This window comes from Elephas maximus, chromosome 6, assembly GCF_024166365.1.
Source record: "Elephas maximus indicus isolate mEleMax1 chromosome 6, mEleMax1 primary haplotype, whole genome shotgun sequence".
Lineage (NCBI taxonomy): Eukaryota > Metazoa > Chordata > Mammalia > Proboscidea > Elephantidae > Elephas > Elephas maximus.
Window position 1 is genome coordinate 49,160,948 of NC_064824.1, and position 17,695 is coordinate 49,178,642.

The 17,695-nt window shown below is 40.6% G+C and overlaps 1 protein-coding gene across 4 annotated transcripts in view; it reads right to left on the bottom strand.

Annotated features, from left to right (window-relative positions):
- The window catches only part of CACNB4 (calcium voltage-gated channel auxiliary subunit beta 4), a 274,105-nt gene that overhangs the window by 124,660 nt on the left and 131,750 nt on the right, over nt 1-17,695 (bottom strand). The window contains exons 1-2 of one of the 4 annotated variants that reach the window (XM_049887255.1): nt 15,906-16,103; nt 13,828-13,987 (exon numbers count right to left, since the gene is read on the bottom strand). The exons of 2 other annotated variants lie outside the window; for them this stretch is intronic. In XM_049887255.1, the coding sequence (XP_049743212.1) occupies nt 13,828-13,833 (6 nt within the window). In that variant the 5' untranslated portion in view covers nt 13,834-13,987; nt 15,906-16,103. Of the gene's footprint in view, nt 1-13,827; nt 14,257-15,905; nt 16,104-17,695 lie in introns of those variants that run through there. One more of the 4 variants, XM_049887256.1, reaches the window with a different exon arrangement.

Below are 17,695 nucleotides of genomic sequence, written 5' to 3' on the forward strand. Positions count from 1 at the left end.
TTAATGAGATGGGATTAGCAGCAGTATGTTGATGAGGAAGGACTCAATTTACAAGATTAGGTTATATCTTGAGCCAATCTCTTTTGAGATATACAAGAGAAAAGCAAGCAGAGAGACGTGGCGACCTCATACCACCAACAAGCAAGAACCAGGAGAACAGCTCGTCATTTGGACCCAGGGTCCCTGCATTGAGAAGCACCTTGACCAGGGGAAGATTGATGACAAGGACCTTTCTCCAGAGCCGACAGAGAAAGCCTTCCCCTGGAGCTGACGCCCTGAATTTGGACTCAAGCCTCGTAGACTCTGAGAGAATAGACTTCTCTTTGTTAAAGCCATCTACCTGTGGTATTTCTGTTAGAGCAGCATTAGATAACTAAGACAAGGGCCCTGAATGGATAGATCTTGAACATAATTATTCTATTGCCAGTTCATGGACACTGGAGGTTTCCAGCTGTCCAGAACAAAACTATCTTGCAAACTTGGCATAAATCAGTAACTTTCTTAGCCAGGAATCAAGATCAACATCTAGACAATTTAGGCCTTCAGAATCCAGACCCTGCTTCTGACCTGTGCTCCCCTGGGTCATCCCAAAATGCAACAGAAGAAATGGCCTTGTTTCTCAATCTCAGGTGATGTATCGCTCAGCCAATCAGTTATCCACACCAAAAGTGGAGGGGTTTCTCCCAGACGCCTCTCACTTCCTAAGCTAATCAGTCATGAAGCCTACTGCATGTATCACTTCCATGTTTCCCAGTCCAACTCCTCCTCCCTATCCCCACTACTACTGCCCTAGTTAAGACCCTCATCTCTCACACCTGTGTTATTTCAGCAGCTCTCTAATTGGGTTCCCTGCCTGAATTCTTCTCTCCTCAAATCCACCTTCCATCCTGACAGGAATAATGCACATCTGATTGTAACACTTGCTAGGTTAAAAATCCTTTAATAGCTCCTAATTATCTATTCCGAATTCCTTCCCCCAAAGTATGCCCTAACAGCACCAGTACCAACCGCTACTGAGTTGACTCCAACTCATAGCAAACCCATGTGCGTCAGAGTAGAACTGTGCTCCACAGGGTCTTCAGTGGCTGATTTTCCCGAAGTAGACCATCAGGCCTTTCTTCTGAGGCACCTCTGGGTAGACTCAAACTTACAATCTTTCAGTTAGCTGCCAGGCACATTACCTGTTTGCGCCACTCAGGGATTCAAAGTATGTTCTACAGAGCACTAAAACACTGGCTAATCCATGAAAAAAGGGGTGGGGGGCTCCTCTCAGATTAGAGATTGGGTATCGTTATGCCTCTTGTTGTTATTAGGTGCCATCGAGTCAGTTTCAACTCATAGCAATCCTGTGCAGAACAGAATAAAACACTGCCTGGTCCTGCACCATCCCCACAATCACCGTTATGTTTGAGCCCATAGTGGCAGCCTAACATATTATCTGTATCATATTATCTGTATGATTGACCTCCGATATATCAGAAAGTTCCAATAGTTCCTTGGAGATTCAAGGACCCGGAAGAAGCGTTACATGTGATCCATAAGATGGAAATGCTGCCGGAGTCTACTATAATGTCCTTGGCTAGGTCACCTCAGAAGCCATTTAAACAAATGTTTAATGGACACTTCTTACAAAGAACTGGTATAGTTTACAGCCAGGGTCTGGTGCAGTGGTATCACTAGAGGGGTCCAGGGGGTGCAGACCATATTCGGTGACATGGTAGTGGAAGTGACACCAAAATAACTATAAAAATTTTGTGCAGTGTTTCAGCAGAAATTTATTATTTTTTATAAAAATATCTCTGTAATTAGTTATAACAACAAAAACATTTTTCGTTAGCCCAACTTACATGTATCAAAATATCTAAAAGGCTGAAACTCTATGCTAATTTATTTTTTGAGCCTTCTAATGCGCTCTTGCATGTAAAAGCTGGACAATGAATAAGGAAGACCGAAGAAGAATTGACGCATTTCAATTGTGGTGTTGGCGAAGAATATTGAATATACCATGGACTGCCAAAAGAACGAACAAATCTGTCTTGGAGGAAGTGCGGCCAGAATGCTCCTTAGAGGCCAGGATGGCGAGACTGCGTCTTACATACTTTGGACATGTTGTCAGGAGGGATCAGTCCCTGGAGAAGGATATGCAGAGTACAGGGTCAGTGGAAAAGAGGAAGACCCTCAATGAGGTGGATTGACACAGTGGCTGCAACAATGGGCTCAAGCATAACAATGATTGTAAGGGTGGTGCAGGACCGGGCAGTGTTTCATTCTGTTGTGCATAGGGTCGCTATGAGTCGGAACCGACTCGATGGCACCTAACAACAACCTAACAATGCTCTCTGGTCAGAGCTGCTGTTATTACCCAATTACAATGACCCATTGAATCACATGGTTTCGTCTGCATGCACTACAAGCACACACTGTTGTTTTCGTTGCTGGGCGGGGGAGGTGCCACCATGAGTTACCACACTGGGTGACACCAACCCTAGTGACGCTACTGCTCTACTGAACTTCCTTAGGTTCCCTCCAGGAAGGCAATCTGGAACTTCAAAATTATATGTCTTCAGTTAAGCACTTGGATGTGAGGTTGTGTGTTCACTGCATCTGCATGAGCCCTAAATTAGGAACTGAAAATTCAAATGCCCTAAGAATCAAACCACAACTAACAAAATTCTGGCTATTTAGAACGAGGTGTCTGGTGTGTGCCCCTCTACCCACACCAAGATATCTTCTCTACTAAACTAGTCACTAAGTAAGACAAATCTCTAGTATTTGAGTTGGCTGCTGGCTGGCATTTTGAAGCCAGCTTCTCTATGTAAATGCACACTCAAAGGAAAAATCTAGCAACTAGCTGCACATTCTACAGCCAGAACATGTTTTACTTAAAAAGGAAATGAATCAAAACATTCTTAGATTCTAGATTATGCATTTTCTTGTCCTCTTTTCTAGCTTATTTGTATTCTTTTTTTCTTTCCCTTAAAATTTTTGAGAAATTCACCCACACCAAATTTGGAATGTGCCATGAACAATTTTTTTGAGCTAAGTTTATACTAGTGTATATTTCAAGACCAGTGCAAAACAATACTATATATATCAACATACTAAATCCCACTGCCGTCGAGTTGATTCTAACTCATAGCGACCCTACAGGACAGAGCAGAACCGTCCCATAGAGTTTCCAAGCAGTGCCAGGCAGATTTGAACTGCTGACCTTTTGGTTAGCAGCCGTAGCACTTAACCACTACACCACCAGGGTTTATCCTAATAAAATCTGGATGGTTATAATATCTTGCATAGTTCTTCATATAGTAGCTTTGATCCAAGGAGTTTAAAAGCAAATAAGCAAGCATGCACACACACACACACACACACACTCCCCATTCAAAATACCGCCATTCAAAATAGATGAAAGCATCTATAATAATGAACAGTAATAGTGTACTTCAATTATAAGATCTACCTTGCCCTTCTTATAACACTGCACTAGTAATTACTCTGCACTAGTAATGATTTAAGAATTAGAGCTCTAAAAATAATATAAGAAACCAATCTCTAAAAATAATATGTATTATTGTATAAGTTTGTAACTCTTGCAAATAAACACACTCCAGCATTGTTTATGTAATATGTATACTAAAAAAGAAAAAAAAAAAGTTTTGTATACTAAAAAAAAAGCCCCTTATATATATGCAGGCACCTCTCATTCTGCAGTACATCTCTATTTTTTTTTTTTATTGTACTTTAGATGAAGGTTTACAGAGCAATTAGTTTCTCATTAAACAAGTAATACACATGTTGTTTTATGACATTCATTGTCAACCCCACGACATGTCAACACTCCCCTTCTTGACCTTGGGCTCCCCATTAAAAGCTTTCCTGTCCCGTCCTGCCTTCTTGTCCTTGCCCCTGGGCTGGTGTGCCCATTTAGTCTTGTTTTGTTTTATGGGCTTGTCTAATCTTTAGTTGAAGGGTGAACCGCAGAAGAGACTTCAGTACTGAGTTAAAGGGGTGTCTGGGAGCCATATTCTCAGGGTTCCTCCAGTCTCTGTCAGATAAGTAAGTCTGGACTTGTTCTGTGAGTTGGAGTTTTGTTCTACATTTATCTCCAGCTCTGTCCGGGGCCCTTTATTGTGACCCCTGTCAGAGCAGTTGGCGGTGGTAGCCGGGCACCATCTGGTTGTGCAGTACGTCTCTATTGAGTATCTGCGTACACCCATGTATCAATCACACAACTGGACTTTGCTAAAATAAACCTTAACTGAGACTCACGGCGATTGTCACTTTATCCACCAGCATTGGCTTTCTGGTGAGGTCACTGGCACAGTTCTGCAAAAGTAAAGACCAGCTCTCACTACGAGAACAGCCTGGCTCTGACTCTGCAGACAGTGCTAGAGGCAGAGAGAACATCTCCTCCCCAGAGACTTTCTTACCTAAAGAATCACAGTTATCCATAGAGGTGAGGCATCTGCTTATATGGGCACGTGACCACCACATGGGAAGGTGGTAAAGCAAAAGGCCAAGAGACTCTTCTGCTCCTGGCTCTGGAGGGGCATGGTCTTCCCATCTCCCCAGTGATGAGTCAGGTGTCCCATCCGTGGCCAACTGGCCCATCAGTCCAGGGTTAGTGTTCTTTCTGATCTCAGGACTCTGACATCTGATCAGTGTATGAATCTACTCCCTTTTACATTTCATAAGCCCTAACAATGGGAAGCCAGGGCCTTCAGTACATCCACTCCAGTCCTGATCCCAGCTTCCAGAGTCCTACTAGTTTCACTCATTTTCCTCAGACAAGATTTTCAAAACTTCTAGTTGAAGTATAATACACATACATAAATGTGCACATATCAGAAGTACACAGCTCCATGGATTTTCACAAATTTTACACACTGCATAAGTGGCAACCAATCAAAATTGACTTTTTGATAGAGACACATTGGGTCTTTTTTAGCTTTATGGAAAAGGGCAAAGTCTAGCCTCTGAGCTAGTATCTTCCATGGGCTTCCTACATCTCCCCAAACAAGTTCTGCTCCCAACACTGTAAAGGAAACACTCCTCTTAGCATTCCCACCCCCACCCAGTCAATAAACCCAAACCAAACCTGTTGTGGTCGAGTTGATTTTAACTCATGGTGACCCCATGTATTACAGGGTAGAACTGAGCTCCAGAGGATTTTCTTGGCTATAATCTTTATAGAAGCAGATCACCAAGCCTTTCTTCTGTGATGCCACTGGATGAGTTCAAACCACCAACCTTTTGGTTAGCAGCCAAGCCCAAACCATTTGTACCATCCAATCAATATAACTTTTAATAAGGAGAGTGTCATCAGAACACGATGACATTAGGAGGGGTCCTAAAAATTATATTGGTCTGGCCTTGAAAATGGAGCACCTCTGAGCCACAATTTGGTCTGATACACGCATCTTTATATCTCCTCATTATCTGCCGAGACCTTTGTGTATTTGAAGGCAGTAATGGAAGCCCTCATAGCTTCATTTTTCAACCTTTCTCCACAAAACTATCATTTAAATCTTCTATTTTCTCCCCTTGCTAGATCCTATTGAATTTCTCCAGGTCTTAAAAAAAAAGTACAAGAACTAAATCCAGGTCACTATTCGCAGTGGAGCTATTTTCATATTGTTCCAAGACACATCTTCAATGGAAAATGAAACCAACAGCATCTCCATCAGAATTTCACTAGCATCTTCAGAAGTGTGTTTTAGGAATGCCTTCAAATAGCAATGCTTTAATCTATTGATACAGAACATGCTCTAAGGTAGGGAAGGATGACACCAGGGTCTATTTGCCTCTCCCGATCACCTTCTACCCTTCCCTACTCTGCTCTTCCATTGCATGGCTAAACTATAATCTTCTCTGCCCTCTGGGTTCCAACTGGGATTAACCCTAGCAGAGATCAGAGAGAGGGAAGATGAGAGCGAGATTGGGGTATTTATCCCCTGGCTTCCTCCATGTGGGATGCCCTCAGGCTGCCTGTCTCCCTCCACAGTGAAGGTTGTGTCCTTCTCAAGGTATCCTTCTTGATAGGACTCAGTCCTCCCAGGTTCCTATAGCCACACCCTTCCCTAGGCCAAAAGGACTTGGGTGGTAACACCTTTGCAGGTACTAGCCCCAGGGGTTATTAAACCACTATTCCTTGTGGTTTCCTTACATTAACCCACACTTTTTCATTGTATTATACCCTGTTAAATTATCTAAATTTGATTATGCTACCTGTTTCTTGTAGAGGCTCTGATTTGATACAGGGACCCCACTCAGAAGTTATAGTTCCTTTTAGCTTTTAAAAATACTGGTACTAAATCATGCAAATGCTTTCCTGAATGGGAAGCTCATGGAAATGAATGGTAAATGAGAAAGACAGAGAATAAAAATACAACTTGGATACTCTTGGCTAAGGTCAAATGTAGCATTAACTTGCAACTGTCCTCAAGACCTACGCACAAATATGAGAATGTTAACATTTTCCTAAAACACAAAACTGCTTTTTGACATTCTATAGCGTTGAGATTTTGTGTTAAGTTTCATGGATATATTCTCATTTTATGTTTGGTAAAGAAAATGGCCAACAAAAATGAGAGACATTCCCAACGAGATGGACTGACACAATAGCCACGTCAATGAACTCCAACACAACAAGGACCATGAAGATGGAGCAGGATTAGGCAACGTTTCGTTCTGTTATACGTAGTGTTGCTGTGAGTTAGAGATGACACGAGAGCAACTAACAACAACATTATCCTTCTAAGCCATCAGTAACTAGGGTCTTCAAACCATATCAGAAAGCGACATGAAACAAAAGCTAAAAAGACACCGGGAAGCTAATCTGGTCTCTGAGTAGATAAAGTTCTCACCATTTGGCTTGGAGAGCAATCTGGTTTCTGTTTTGGAGTCTCCCATCTCTCGACTGCTTTATAAATTCTCAAGCACCATAAAATATGACTAAACCACTCTTTAATGATTTTTTTCCCCAGATTTTATATTATTAATCTTTGCCCTTTTAAGTTTCGTGATTGGAATTTGGCATCAAAGGACACTGCTCTAGAAAAAGACTTGAAGCAGATCCTGGGTCCAGTTCTATCACAAATTGTCTGACTCATTCCAAGCAAGTTGTCTAACCAGTCTGGCCCTCAGTTTTTTAATTTATGAAATGAGGAGGTAAATGCAACTTTTCAAGTTCTTATGTTTTGGGTTTTTTTTTTTTAATCAAATTAATTACAACAAAGTTAAACAAATCCTTCCTATGAACTTGGGAGCCACAGTGTAAAGTATTTCCCACAATCAAGAAATTTCTTTGAAGTCTCATATTTCAGATTAAAAAAAAATTGTTAATTTTTTCTCAACAAAAAGAATGTTTTTATCTTGATATGTAAGTGTTTTACAATACTCACATATATGTGTATACATAAATCTTAAAACATGCTAATCTTTTGATCCAGCAATTCCATTTCTCAGAAGCTATGTTGAAAAATACTCCATGTGTGCACAAAGATACATGTATAGGTCCAACTCACAATGATCCTATAGGACAGAGCAGAACTGCCCCGTAGGGTTTCCAAGGAGCAGCTGGTGCATTCGAACTGCCAACCTTTGAGTTAGCAGCTGAGTTCTTAACCACTGTACCACCAGGGCTTCAATATTCACCTAGCATTCTTTAATCTGTGTGGTTTTATTCCTTACTCTACTCTGTGGTATCCTAGCACCTGGGCAAAGGTCCTTGCACATCGTGGTAAGAAATATTCCCTGGCAAAGGGCATAATTTTTCTATAGGCTCATGTCTTTACCTTTTCAAGTTCACCTTAATTCCATTCCTATGTTCTAAGCATTAACAACATGATCTAGTGCAAGCTGATCTGAAAATCTAATAAATAAATTCTTAATCCCTTACTTGGATCAATAGAGCCACTGAATCAAATGAGCCCCAAAACATTAATCTCTGGGGCATCATTTGAAATTAGATAATATTTAGCTATCAATAATGACTCCTTGCAGAAAAACTGGAAAACTAAATTTGTTTATCCACTGACTGTTTTACATCATCTTCACCACATTTTTCTAACTTGATGATAAATACAGTGAAACCTGTCAGAGCCAGAACTCGACGTGACTGCCTTGTTTTTCCAGGTCTCACAAGTTTTCCGCCTTTGACAAGGTATAGTCTGCCACTTTTCTATCACTCTTCATCAGATCTTCCACTTTTCTATCACTCTCCATCAGTGGAAAATATTTTAGTTTTCCTTGCAGGTTTTACTGTATTTGCATCCAACTCTTACTTCATTTAAACAATGTTTAAGCGAATGTTTGAGAGATTGGACTGAAGTTAAGATTTCCTCTTTCCTTTCATCTTTGTGGCCTTTCACCATATATCATAGAGGAAAATGAAAGAGATCTAGTACAGTTATTCCTTTAAAAAAGTAATGGCTTTTTTCAAAACTAATGCATGTCTCCTAGAATTTATTATTTTCCTAGGTGTGCCGATTGATTGATCACTGGTTAAAGTATGTTCCAAAGGATAATAATGACAAGTTGAAGAAAATGTAAAGCAAGAAAATACTGAGCAACAAACATTCTTGATGATGAAGCAGCACAACAATCACAAAACATTTATTGAAAATATTTTGTGTCAACACTCTCCTAGCCTACCGCTAAGACAACTGGTTCCTTAAACCTCAGCCGGCAAGGCAAGAGTGATAATTAAGGCAGAAATGCCTTTTCTCCATCATCACTGAGAGTTCAGGGAAGCTTACGTCTCAGAAAGCTTTTGCCTTTCATTTTTTTCTTGGAGATGAGGCTCAAGTGTTTCCAGCTGGAAGTGCACCGTGGGTATTGGCAAGAAGGTGAGCAATAGACAAAGCATCCTTTTTGGCTTTTAGAGTTAAAAGTCTTAAATAAAACATTTCCCTTTTCTAACACCCAGTCCTCTCAAAGATGTACGCTACACACTCTTTACTCCTTCAAAGATTCTGAAAAGGCCATACATCCAGACTCAGGGTCTAACACCTTACTCAGTATATACAAAACACCACAGAAACTGACCAAATCAAGAAGCAAATGGCATTTGTATCCCAACTGAAGAAATAGCTTATCAGCTAGTAGAACAGAATTTTGGATGTAGAGAAACCTTAGAAATTATCCAGTCAAATCTCCTCATTTCTTATTTGTTGTTGTGTGCCATGGAGTCAATCCTGACTCATAACAACCCTGTAGGACAGAGTAGAACTGTCCCGTAGGGTTTCCAAGGAGCAGCTGATAGATTCGAACTGCAGACCTTTTGGTTAGCAGCCTGAGCTGCTAGGCGTCATTTTTTAGGAGGGAAAATTGAGGACTGGAGCAATTAAATGACTTGACCACCATCACTGCTAATAAGTGGCAAAGGCCAAGACTTCCAACTCCTAGAATTCTTTCAATTACACTTTACCACTCCCTTTTCCCAAAACAAAATACAACGAACTAATCATAAGGTCTTAGGAGATTAGTGCCTCCTTTTTGCTTGTCAATCACTCTAATGGTTTTGAAATCACTGTTAAAAAAAAAAAAAAATGCAAGTGCTCTAAAAATAAACCAAAGGACTTGGTGAAAATGGTGGAACCTGAAGGAGGCAGGAGCGTCCTGCCAAAAATATGTTCCTTCCCAAAAATATGTTCATTATATGTATGCTAATAACAGGTAACACACTTACCTATGTTTTAAGGGTTTTACACATATTAACTAATTTAATCTTCAAAATGACCCTATTATTAATGACATTTTAGAGATGAAGAAACTGAGGCACAGAAAGTTTAAGAACTATACTCAGGGCCACAGTGAGGAAGTAAGGCGGCAGCACTGCCTCCCTGGCAATCAGGTACTGAGTCTCACTTTAATCCCAGCACTTCTACACTACGTTACCATCAGACAGTGTACAAAAGTAAACTTGACATTTTCTTGGCCCACAGATATGCTCAGAAGAAGATACACTTTTAAAAATGTTTTCTGGAGGTTAAAAACGATTGAGAAACACTTTTAACTCCAATCCTATCACTTACTGAACTTTTCAGCAAATCCACTAATGGAGTTAACAACACTGAAGGTCAGAATCTTCTTCCCACATGATGCACAAGCTGACAATAAGAGGAAGATTAAGGAGTAATAGGAATAAAAAAGGCAAACTAAGAAGACTGAATTATTCACGAGCTATACAATCAAGCTCCTGAATAATTGACAGTTGCCGATATTCATCGTAGACCAATTCTCCTAAATGAAAAGACTACAAGAAAACTCAAAGCATCCTGTTTTAAATGTAAGACCTTTCAATACTTCTTAGAATGAACTCGAAAGAAAAAAAAAGGGACTTACTAGTACTTCTATTGTGGCACCACTTAAGAGGTAAGGTAAAGATTTCTTATTAAAACTATACATTTATGTTGTAAAAATGTTATAAAAGGATACATAAGTGTAGAACAAGAACACATATCGGTCTATTGCGATCTCAAAAACTGTCATGTGCGGTATCTGGAGTACATCCCTTTTGGCATGCTTACATAAGTACTATAAAACTGCCACATGGTTTTATCTTAGACTCACACCCTTTAAAGTCTTAGAAAGTTCAAAGCCCAAGGCATAAAAATCTGCAACTCCTCACTCACTGCCATTATTTTATATGAATCGTAAACTCCCTTAGTTTACACGCTAAACTGCGGTCTACTAGCACCTTGTTTATAGGAAGCGAAAAACACATACCCACTCAGTATACCCTTGCCAGTGCGGTAGTTTATAGTTGTTGCTGTTTTTAGTTTCCATGGCCTGATGCATATACATGAAAGGCGTGATTTAGATCAGAATACAGAGCTTATATGTATAGAGCTTCCTTGGTACAACTTTTAGCTTAAATTCATAGAAATCTGAGCTCATTATTTGATAATTATTATAAAGGACTAGTGGGAGAGGGAGGAGATGAGAAGGAAACTCGTTAACTTGTCCAGTTATGAGCTGAGGCAACGGGAAGCCACCCCACTTAACCCTAAAAGCACGGTAGGGTATTTCCATCATTAATGCTGCCCCACTTACAGAATGTCTTGCGCCACAGAATAATGTGATGTTCACTGAGTATACATGGAGTCTCAGAACCATATTTTAAAATCCTGGACTGACTCATAATCTAACAGGAAGAAAAACACCGGCAGGAAGGGAGATACAGAAGTACTCAAGGAAAGGTTAGGATTGATCTTAATACTTCCAACTCTTTCACTGAAAAATAGAAAATCAACAAGGAGAGGGGGCAATGGCAAATGCCATTACATTGGAATGGCAAATTTATGGGTTTTGATCAGACTTAAGGAATTTCTCTCTTTAATTCTATGACAACTACATCTAGAAATCATTTCAATATATATTTAGAAAATCACCATTGCTAAGCACGGATTGATTGAAGAAAAGCCTCTGTTCATCATTTACTTAACAGACTCTGGACAAACACCAAGATAGCTCAGCTGAGTAAAACGAGTTGATTTTCTCAGTCAAAATTCTTACACAAACCATGAGCAGCATTTGGTTTTCCTCTCTAGCCAGTGAGGCCAACATTTTGTCTTTGGATTTTTTTTTTTTTTTTTACAGAGCAGTCCTTATTGTCTATAAATAAGCCAGGAAGACTTCCTGACCCCAGAAGAGGATCCTGTGATCAACCAAACCATAAAGCCTATTTGTTTTTTAAAGCTTTCCTCTAGCCACCTTGCTTTCAAAGAAATCCAATTCTTCATATCCCTGGAGTGTTTTTCTGAATGTCCCTAAACACACAAATCCTTCCGTTTGAAGTTTATCCTCCTCCCTAGCAAGTACAAGGATATTATCTTCAAACTTAAGATAACTTCATTATATCTTTGGAAGCAGAAATCCTTTATTCTCTTATGGATCTGTTGCCTTTCAGTCCTTCCACGTATCTTTCTTCACATCAAAAGCAGTGCATTTTCCTTCTCCAAAGGCTTTATGGTAGAAATCTCCCATTTAGTATTAGCCACCAATTAGCAAGACATGGACCATATCTATATATGAATGTGTATGTGTGTATGTATACGGTGTGCACCCACACATGGAGACACAGACATTTAGGCAAACACACATAGTTACACAGCTTGTAGAAAAGGAAGTTTAAATAACATATACTTATCCTTGTAATAATTCATAGGTACACACAGATTTAAATATGTACTTTCATATATACATTCATTTATGACATACACATTATCATTTGTAGAGGTTACCTTCTCTTTAGCTTTCACATTCATCAGATTTCTAGCAGTTTTAACAAATATAGTATGGTTCCTTTCCTATGACTGGAAACACAAAAAGAAACAATTTTCCTCTCTAATAAGTAGACTGAGTTATAATCTGACCATCTTTTCCATTGAAAAAGATCAGGTCTTTCTCTCCCTCTAAATACCTTAGAGTTTAAGCATTTGGAAATGCAAGCAACGGGGTCAGAGACATCAACTATTAATTCTATGTACAGCTAACTCTGACTTTGTAAAATACTTCAAGAATCTATATTTCATTCAAGTTGCTCAAAATTCCATAAAGTCCATGTATGATTTTTAAATTTAGCAGGGCATCTCCTGCATAGGCAAGTTCTAGTCCTAGTGTTCTCAATATTTTACCAAGTGAGAATGGCATTGAACAGAACAGAATGTTACACCACCGTAGCAGGTTTAGAAGGATATATTCACACATATGCGCACTGATAGTCTGACAGGACGTACAGAATATGTTAAGAGTGCTATCTCTGAGTGGTGAGCTTTAGGGCACTTTCTTTGCTCATCTACACTTTCCATTTATTCCTATAAGAATATCCTTCCTATTGTTTAATAAACATGCTAAAGGAAAAAAAAAAAAACCTATTCCTAGAATGATGCCACAAATGTAAAAATGCACAATAAATCCATTTATAAAACCAAGGGGACCTAATTAAATCTATTCTGGTCACATTAAAAATACATAGTGGACACTGGGAGCTCAGCTGGTGAAAAGCATTCTGACCCCCAGGACCTGTATTAAGACACAATGGTGGCAGTGAAGCTAGGACAAAACAATCCTCATACAGAGAAAGTGTAGTTACACCTGTGTATGGGTATGGATTCATCTGGGGGCACACCCTCATTATCTATTTCAAGGTAACACAAGAGAGGTAGAGATAACGTGGTAACCTGCATGCAGTGCCTTGCTGCGGGGTGCTGGATGATTAGCACTTTCTTGTAATTCTGAACAATCCTGATTCTTATCTACTCTCCTGGAAACCAGAGGAGAAGTTAAGAGACTTGTCCAAAAGGTCTCCACAGGACTCAAGAATCTGAAATGCCCAGATTCAGCTATGTTCCAACATGCTTCTCATTCCTCTCCCTTTATATATACTCTCCATGAAATGCAGAGGTTATAGACTAAAATCTAGGGCACTGGGATGATATCTACCACTGGACAAGGCTCTTTAGAAAAACCTCACATCACTTCCAAAACCTCTATTGTACTGAGGGGATGCGAGGTGCTAGCAGAGTGTGAATGTCCTGAACAAGGTTTCATTCGCTAGGCACTTACTGTGTGAACACATTGAACATAATCACTTATCACATGTTAAACCCCACACACCCCACAAAGATATTGTCAACAACACAGAGGTAGAACAGATGCAGATGGCTTCCCAACCCCCCAAAAGGAAGTGCCGTACTCAGCTTTTAGTGCCTGTATATTCTCTGGCTGCAGCTGGCCATCTGAGAAAAGCCTCTCTCCATGCCTATCCACCAGACCTGTTCCGAGAGCTTTGCTTCAATCTGGGCAAACCCCCACACTTACAGCCATAAATGCATTGGCACTGAGAATGACTGCTGAGGATGGGAGACTCCAGGTGTGGCTTTATTTTTCACTTCACCGGGTCAGCTATATAGGCCTAGTCTTCTCCATTGGCTTGAAGCTCTGTTCACACCATCTTGGGTAACACATCACATTATTCTTCCTTATAAAAACAAATAAACTCAAATGAGCATTCAGAGTCAGTTCATCCCTCCGAACATCTCTGTCCTCCCCTCTGATTTATGACATGGTTTCGATCCCCCCATTTGAAAGCCTCCCATACCCTCAACTGAGGATTGGCCAATCCCTTTTCTTCATTCCTCAGGTCTCCCACCTTTCTCACCTCCGCAGATGTGCACACAGCCCAGAGGAGCTCAGACTGCTGGCCACCACTGACTCACCAAGAGGACGGCACTGCAGTACCTAGCACTACCCGCCACTCGACTAATGTGACTGAGTCAAGCCACTGCACTCTTCATTTCCCACCCTACAGAAAAACTCGGCCGTCCTTTGAGGCTGGACCAAAAGGGGGGGGAAAGGTTTTCATACTTATAATGGCTCCCCTCTGAACCAGTGCATCCAAAATTTACAGTTCTGGAGAACAAGGAGCTGGGTACATTAGTTCCTAGCCGACTCTCTTAAGAGCAGCTGGTTTCTAAAGACATTTCCAAAATAACTTCAATCCACTGATCTCTGATCCATTGTCCAAACTGAAAATCAATGGTTGAAAATAAAACTTACAATTCAATAAGGCATCACATGTTTCATAACTGAGTGTGGAGTAAAGAGGTATAAGAAATCTTCAGGCCTCCTGAAGAACCCAGCCAGGGAATCTGGTCTACTGAACTCCTGGACTTGCCTTTTCCATTCCCCCACCCCACTTGCCAGTGTGTGCCTCCTTGATTTCAGTCACCAATGTTTCAGACTACATTCCCTGGAAATAAACTGACAGTCTGGTAATTTACGAGCACGCTGGGCAACACACAGAGAGACTTTGCGGAAACAGAGTTAGAGTTAGAGCTGACTAACACACAGACAGGAAGGAAAAATGGAATGCCTTATCAGAACTGAGAGTTTCTATCTTTCACGGGTAGCACATCATTTGATACATATGTCTGCATTGACGTATACCATAGTTTTTTTGTTGTTGTTGTTATAATCTGTTTATTTGGTGGTTTAGCCAGAGAACCTTATATAACACATTCCTGTTTCTAATGTAGCAATGTGTATGGCATAGCACTCATCTAATATTCAGACTCTCCATACCACACATTCCATTATCCGCCCCCAGTCATTCTATCCTGCAAGGTTGCTATGGTGAAAAATCAGCAACTACCACCAGCAATAGTAAAACGGAATCAGCTCTATCCTATATTCAGAGCTAACATTCTGATAGTATGATTTAGGGATTTCAGAAAACCATAGTCAACCTGGTTTTAATAGATTGAGCCTAACCTACAGGGGGAAAGGTGTCCAGTTTCCTAAGCCAAAGCGCACGTGAGTTCCTACGGTCTTCCAGGGCAGAGTACAGGAACACTATCCACCGCCCCTGCGATGGGGCACTGGAGCGTTGTATGGCCACAACCCTTGCATCTGATTTCCTTAACAAAGAAGCTGCATCGGTTGTTTGGCCAGAAAGCACATAATACAGCTATAGCTTAGGAACTTCCATTCATGCTACCTCAATAAACAATGAGTATTATATAATAAATGAGCCTTTTCTATGAGCCCTGCTATTGGAAAACACAGGCACTTTCTGCAGAGTTTAAAATCAGTCTACAAAGAGCAAGTTACCCCTTGTAAGATCAAACGTGGACCGGGTAACATATAAATCTGAACACTTAGATGCCTTTGCCATCACTTCAATTTCTTTTCTGCTTGACAAGAAATTATGTAATAGAGAATTATTTCAGGTAACTATAAACTATACACAGAACATGTACATGGCAGCCAGCAAGCCCCCGAATGATGCTGGCTTTCAGCTCCATGTTCCCTGCGTTGCCTAAGAAATAAGGGGGGGGGGGGCAGTGGGAGGAGGAAGAGGAGGGGAGAGGGAATCAGCTATCTATGAAAATACTTACAGCCTCCGAGTCTTCAATTCCATGCAGATACAAGTTGTCATACATGGAGGTCTGATAATCCAGAGCACCTCTTTCAAAGCAAAAACAAAATTGCTACAGAAACCACAGCTAAAGTAAAAGACAGAAAAGGCCTGTGTGGAGGAACTGCGCCTGCCTTATCAATTCCTGTGGATTTACCAGGCACGATGCTATTCATTCACATCACACAGGGTGAGGTTATCCCCAGAGGCAGTCCAGACCTGGCATTTTATCTGCCTTCCTAATACAGAGCATAAAAAGCAAAACCCTTCCTCAACCACAGACTGGTGACTGAGCTAGGAAAGCAGCCTCTGATTGGCTCGGCTCCCCTGCTTCAGTCAGCTGAAGAGCGTTCCCTTGGAGAGTGGAGGGCGACTCAGAGCATCTTACCCAGCAAAGAGCTGCTTCCTGTTTTGCCTGTATTGTTAGCTCTGCAATAAACACTTATCAATATCCAAACGGCTTCTTGGACTGTTTTGGAAAGGCAGACTACTGACTACTCTAAACACAACTGCTCATCTTCTTAATTAAATTCATAACTGGAGGGGTGGAAGAGCCAAGGAGAGATTTTATTTTCTGTGAATATTGTGTAACGACAGGAGAACAGACACTAATCTCCATTCAACATCTGGAGTTAACAGGTGCAATTTAAGTCAAAAGGGCAATAAGTCACTTAAAATTGAAAAAATAGTAAAGTGGATAAAAAGGATAGAACAGATAATAAGATTTCTTGTGAGGATTTCCACAGTAAAAGTTTTAAACATTCTCACTGAAGTCATTCTGCCTCACTACAAGAAAATATCTCCGTGACTCAACTGATGAAATTTGTAAAAGGAGCCAAAAGCCTCTCAACTTTATTTAGATGCAAGTGTTTTAATATCTCTTTAGTTAGATTATTTTTTAACCACATTTAACCACCATCTTCTGTTGGTTCATTGTACTGTGGTAGCTTGTGTGTTTCTATGATGCTGGAAGCTATGCCAGCAGTATTTGAAATACCAGCTGGGTCACCCATGGGGAACAGGTTTCAGCACAGCTCCCATACTAAGAAAGATTGGAAAGAAAATACCAGCAATCTACTTCCAAAAATTAGCCAATGAAAACCCTATGAATCACAACAGAGTATTATCCAATGTAGTGCTGGAAGATGAGCCTCTTCAGTTGGAAGGATAGAGCAAAGTTGCATTCTGTAATACGTAAGGTCTCCATTGAGTTGGAGTCGGCTTCACAGCAATAACAATAACTAAGTTTTAACTTAAACCCTTCATCCCCTTTCGCATGAGTAAATCTTTAAGTTGCAGAGGTAGCACTCATCTTTTCCCCACTCACCCACCTGCCACATCACCACAACTCAGGCTGACCTAAGATTGGGACAGCCTGACGTGAGGCTTACCTAGATATTTACCGCGTTCAGGTCAACCACTAAGGTACTGCAGCTTTGAAACAGGACAGTGCTATAGCTCTCTCTAAAAGAAGCCAGCTAAATTTGGATAAAAGAACTTGGTGAGGGGCAAAGAACACAATCTAGAGAAGCTGTGTGACTCACTGGAGTAAGCAGTGACCTAGAAACTGAGAGCCTTCGAGTCTAGAATCTGCTTCGCCACTAGTTGGTCGGATGACTCTGGACCAGTCACAGTCTCTATGGGCTTTAGTTCCTTCCCCTGCCAAACTGAGGTAAGAAATAACTCAGAAAAAGAACTTCGCAAATCTAAAGTGCAACATAAACACTTATCAATGACAACCATGCTTTGTCAGCCGGAAGGCACTGGCTG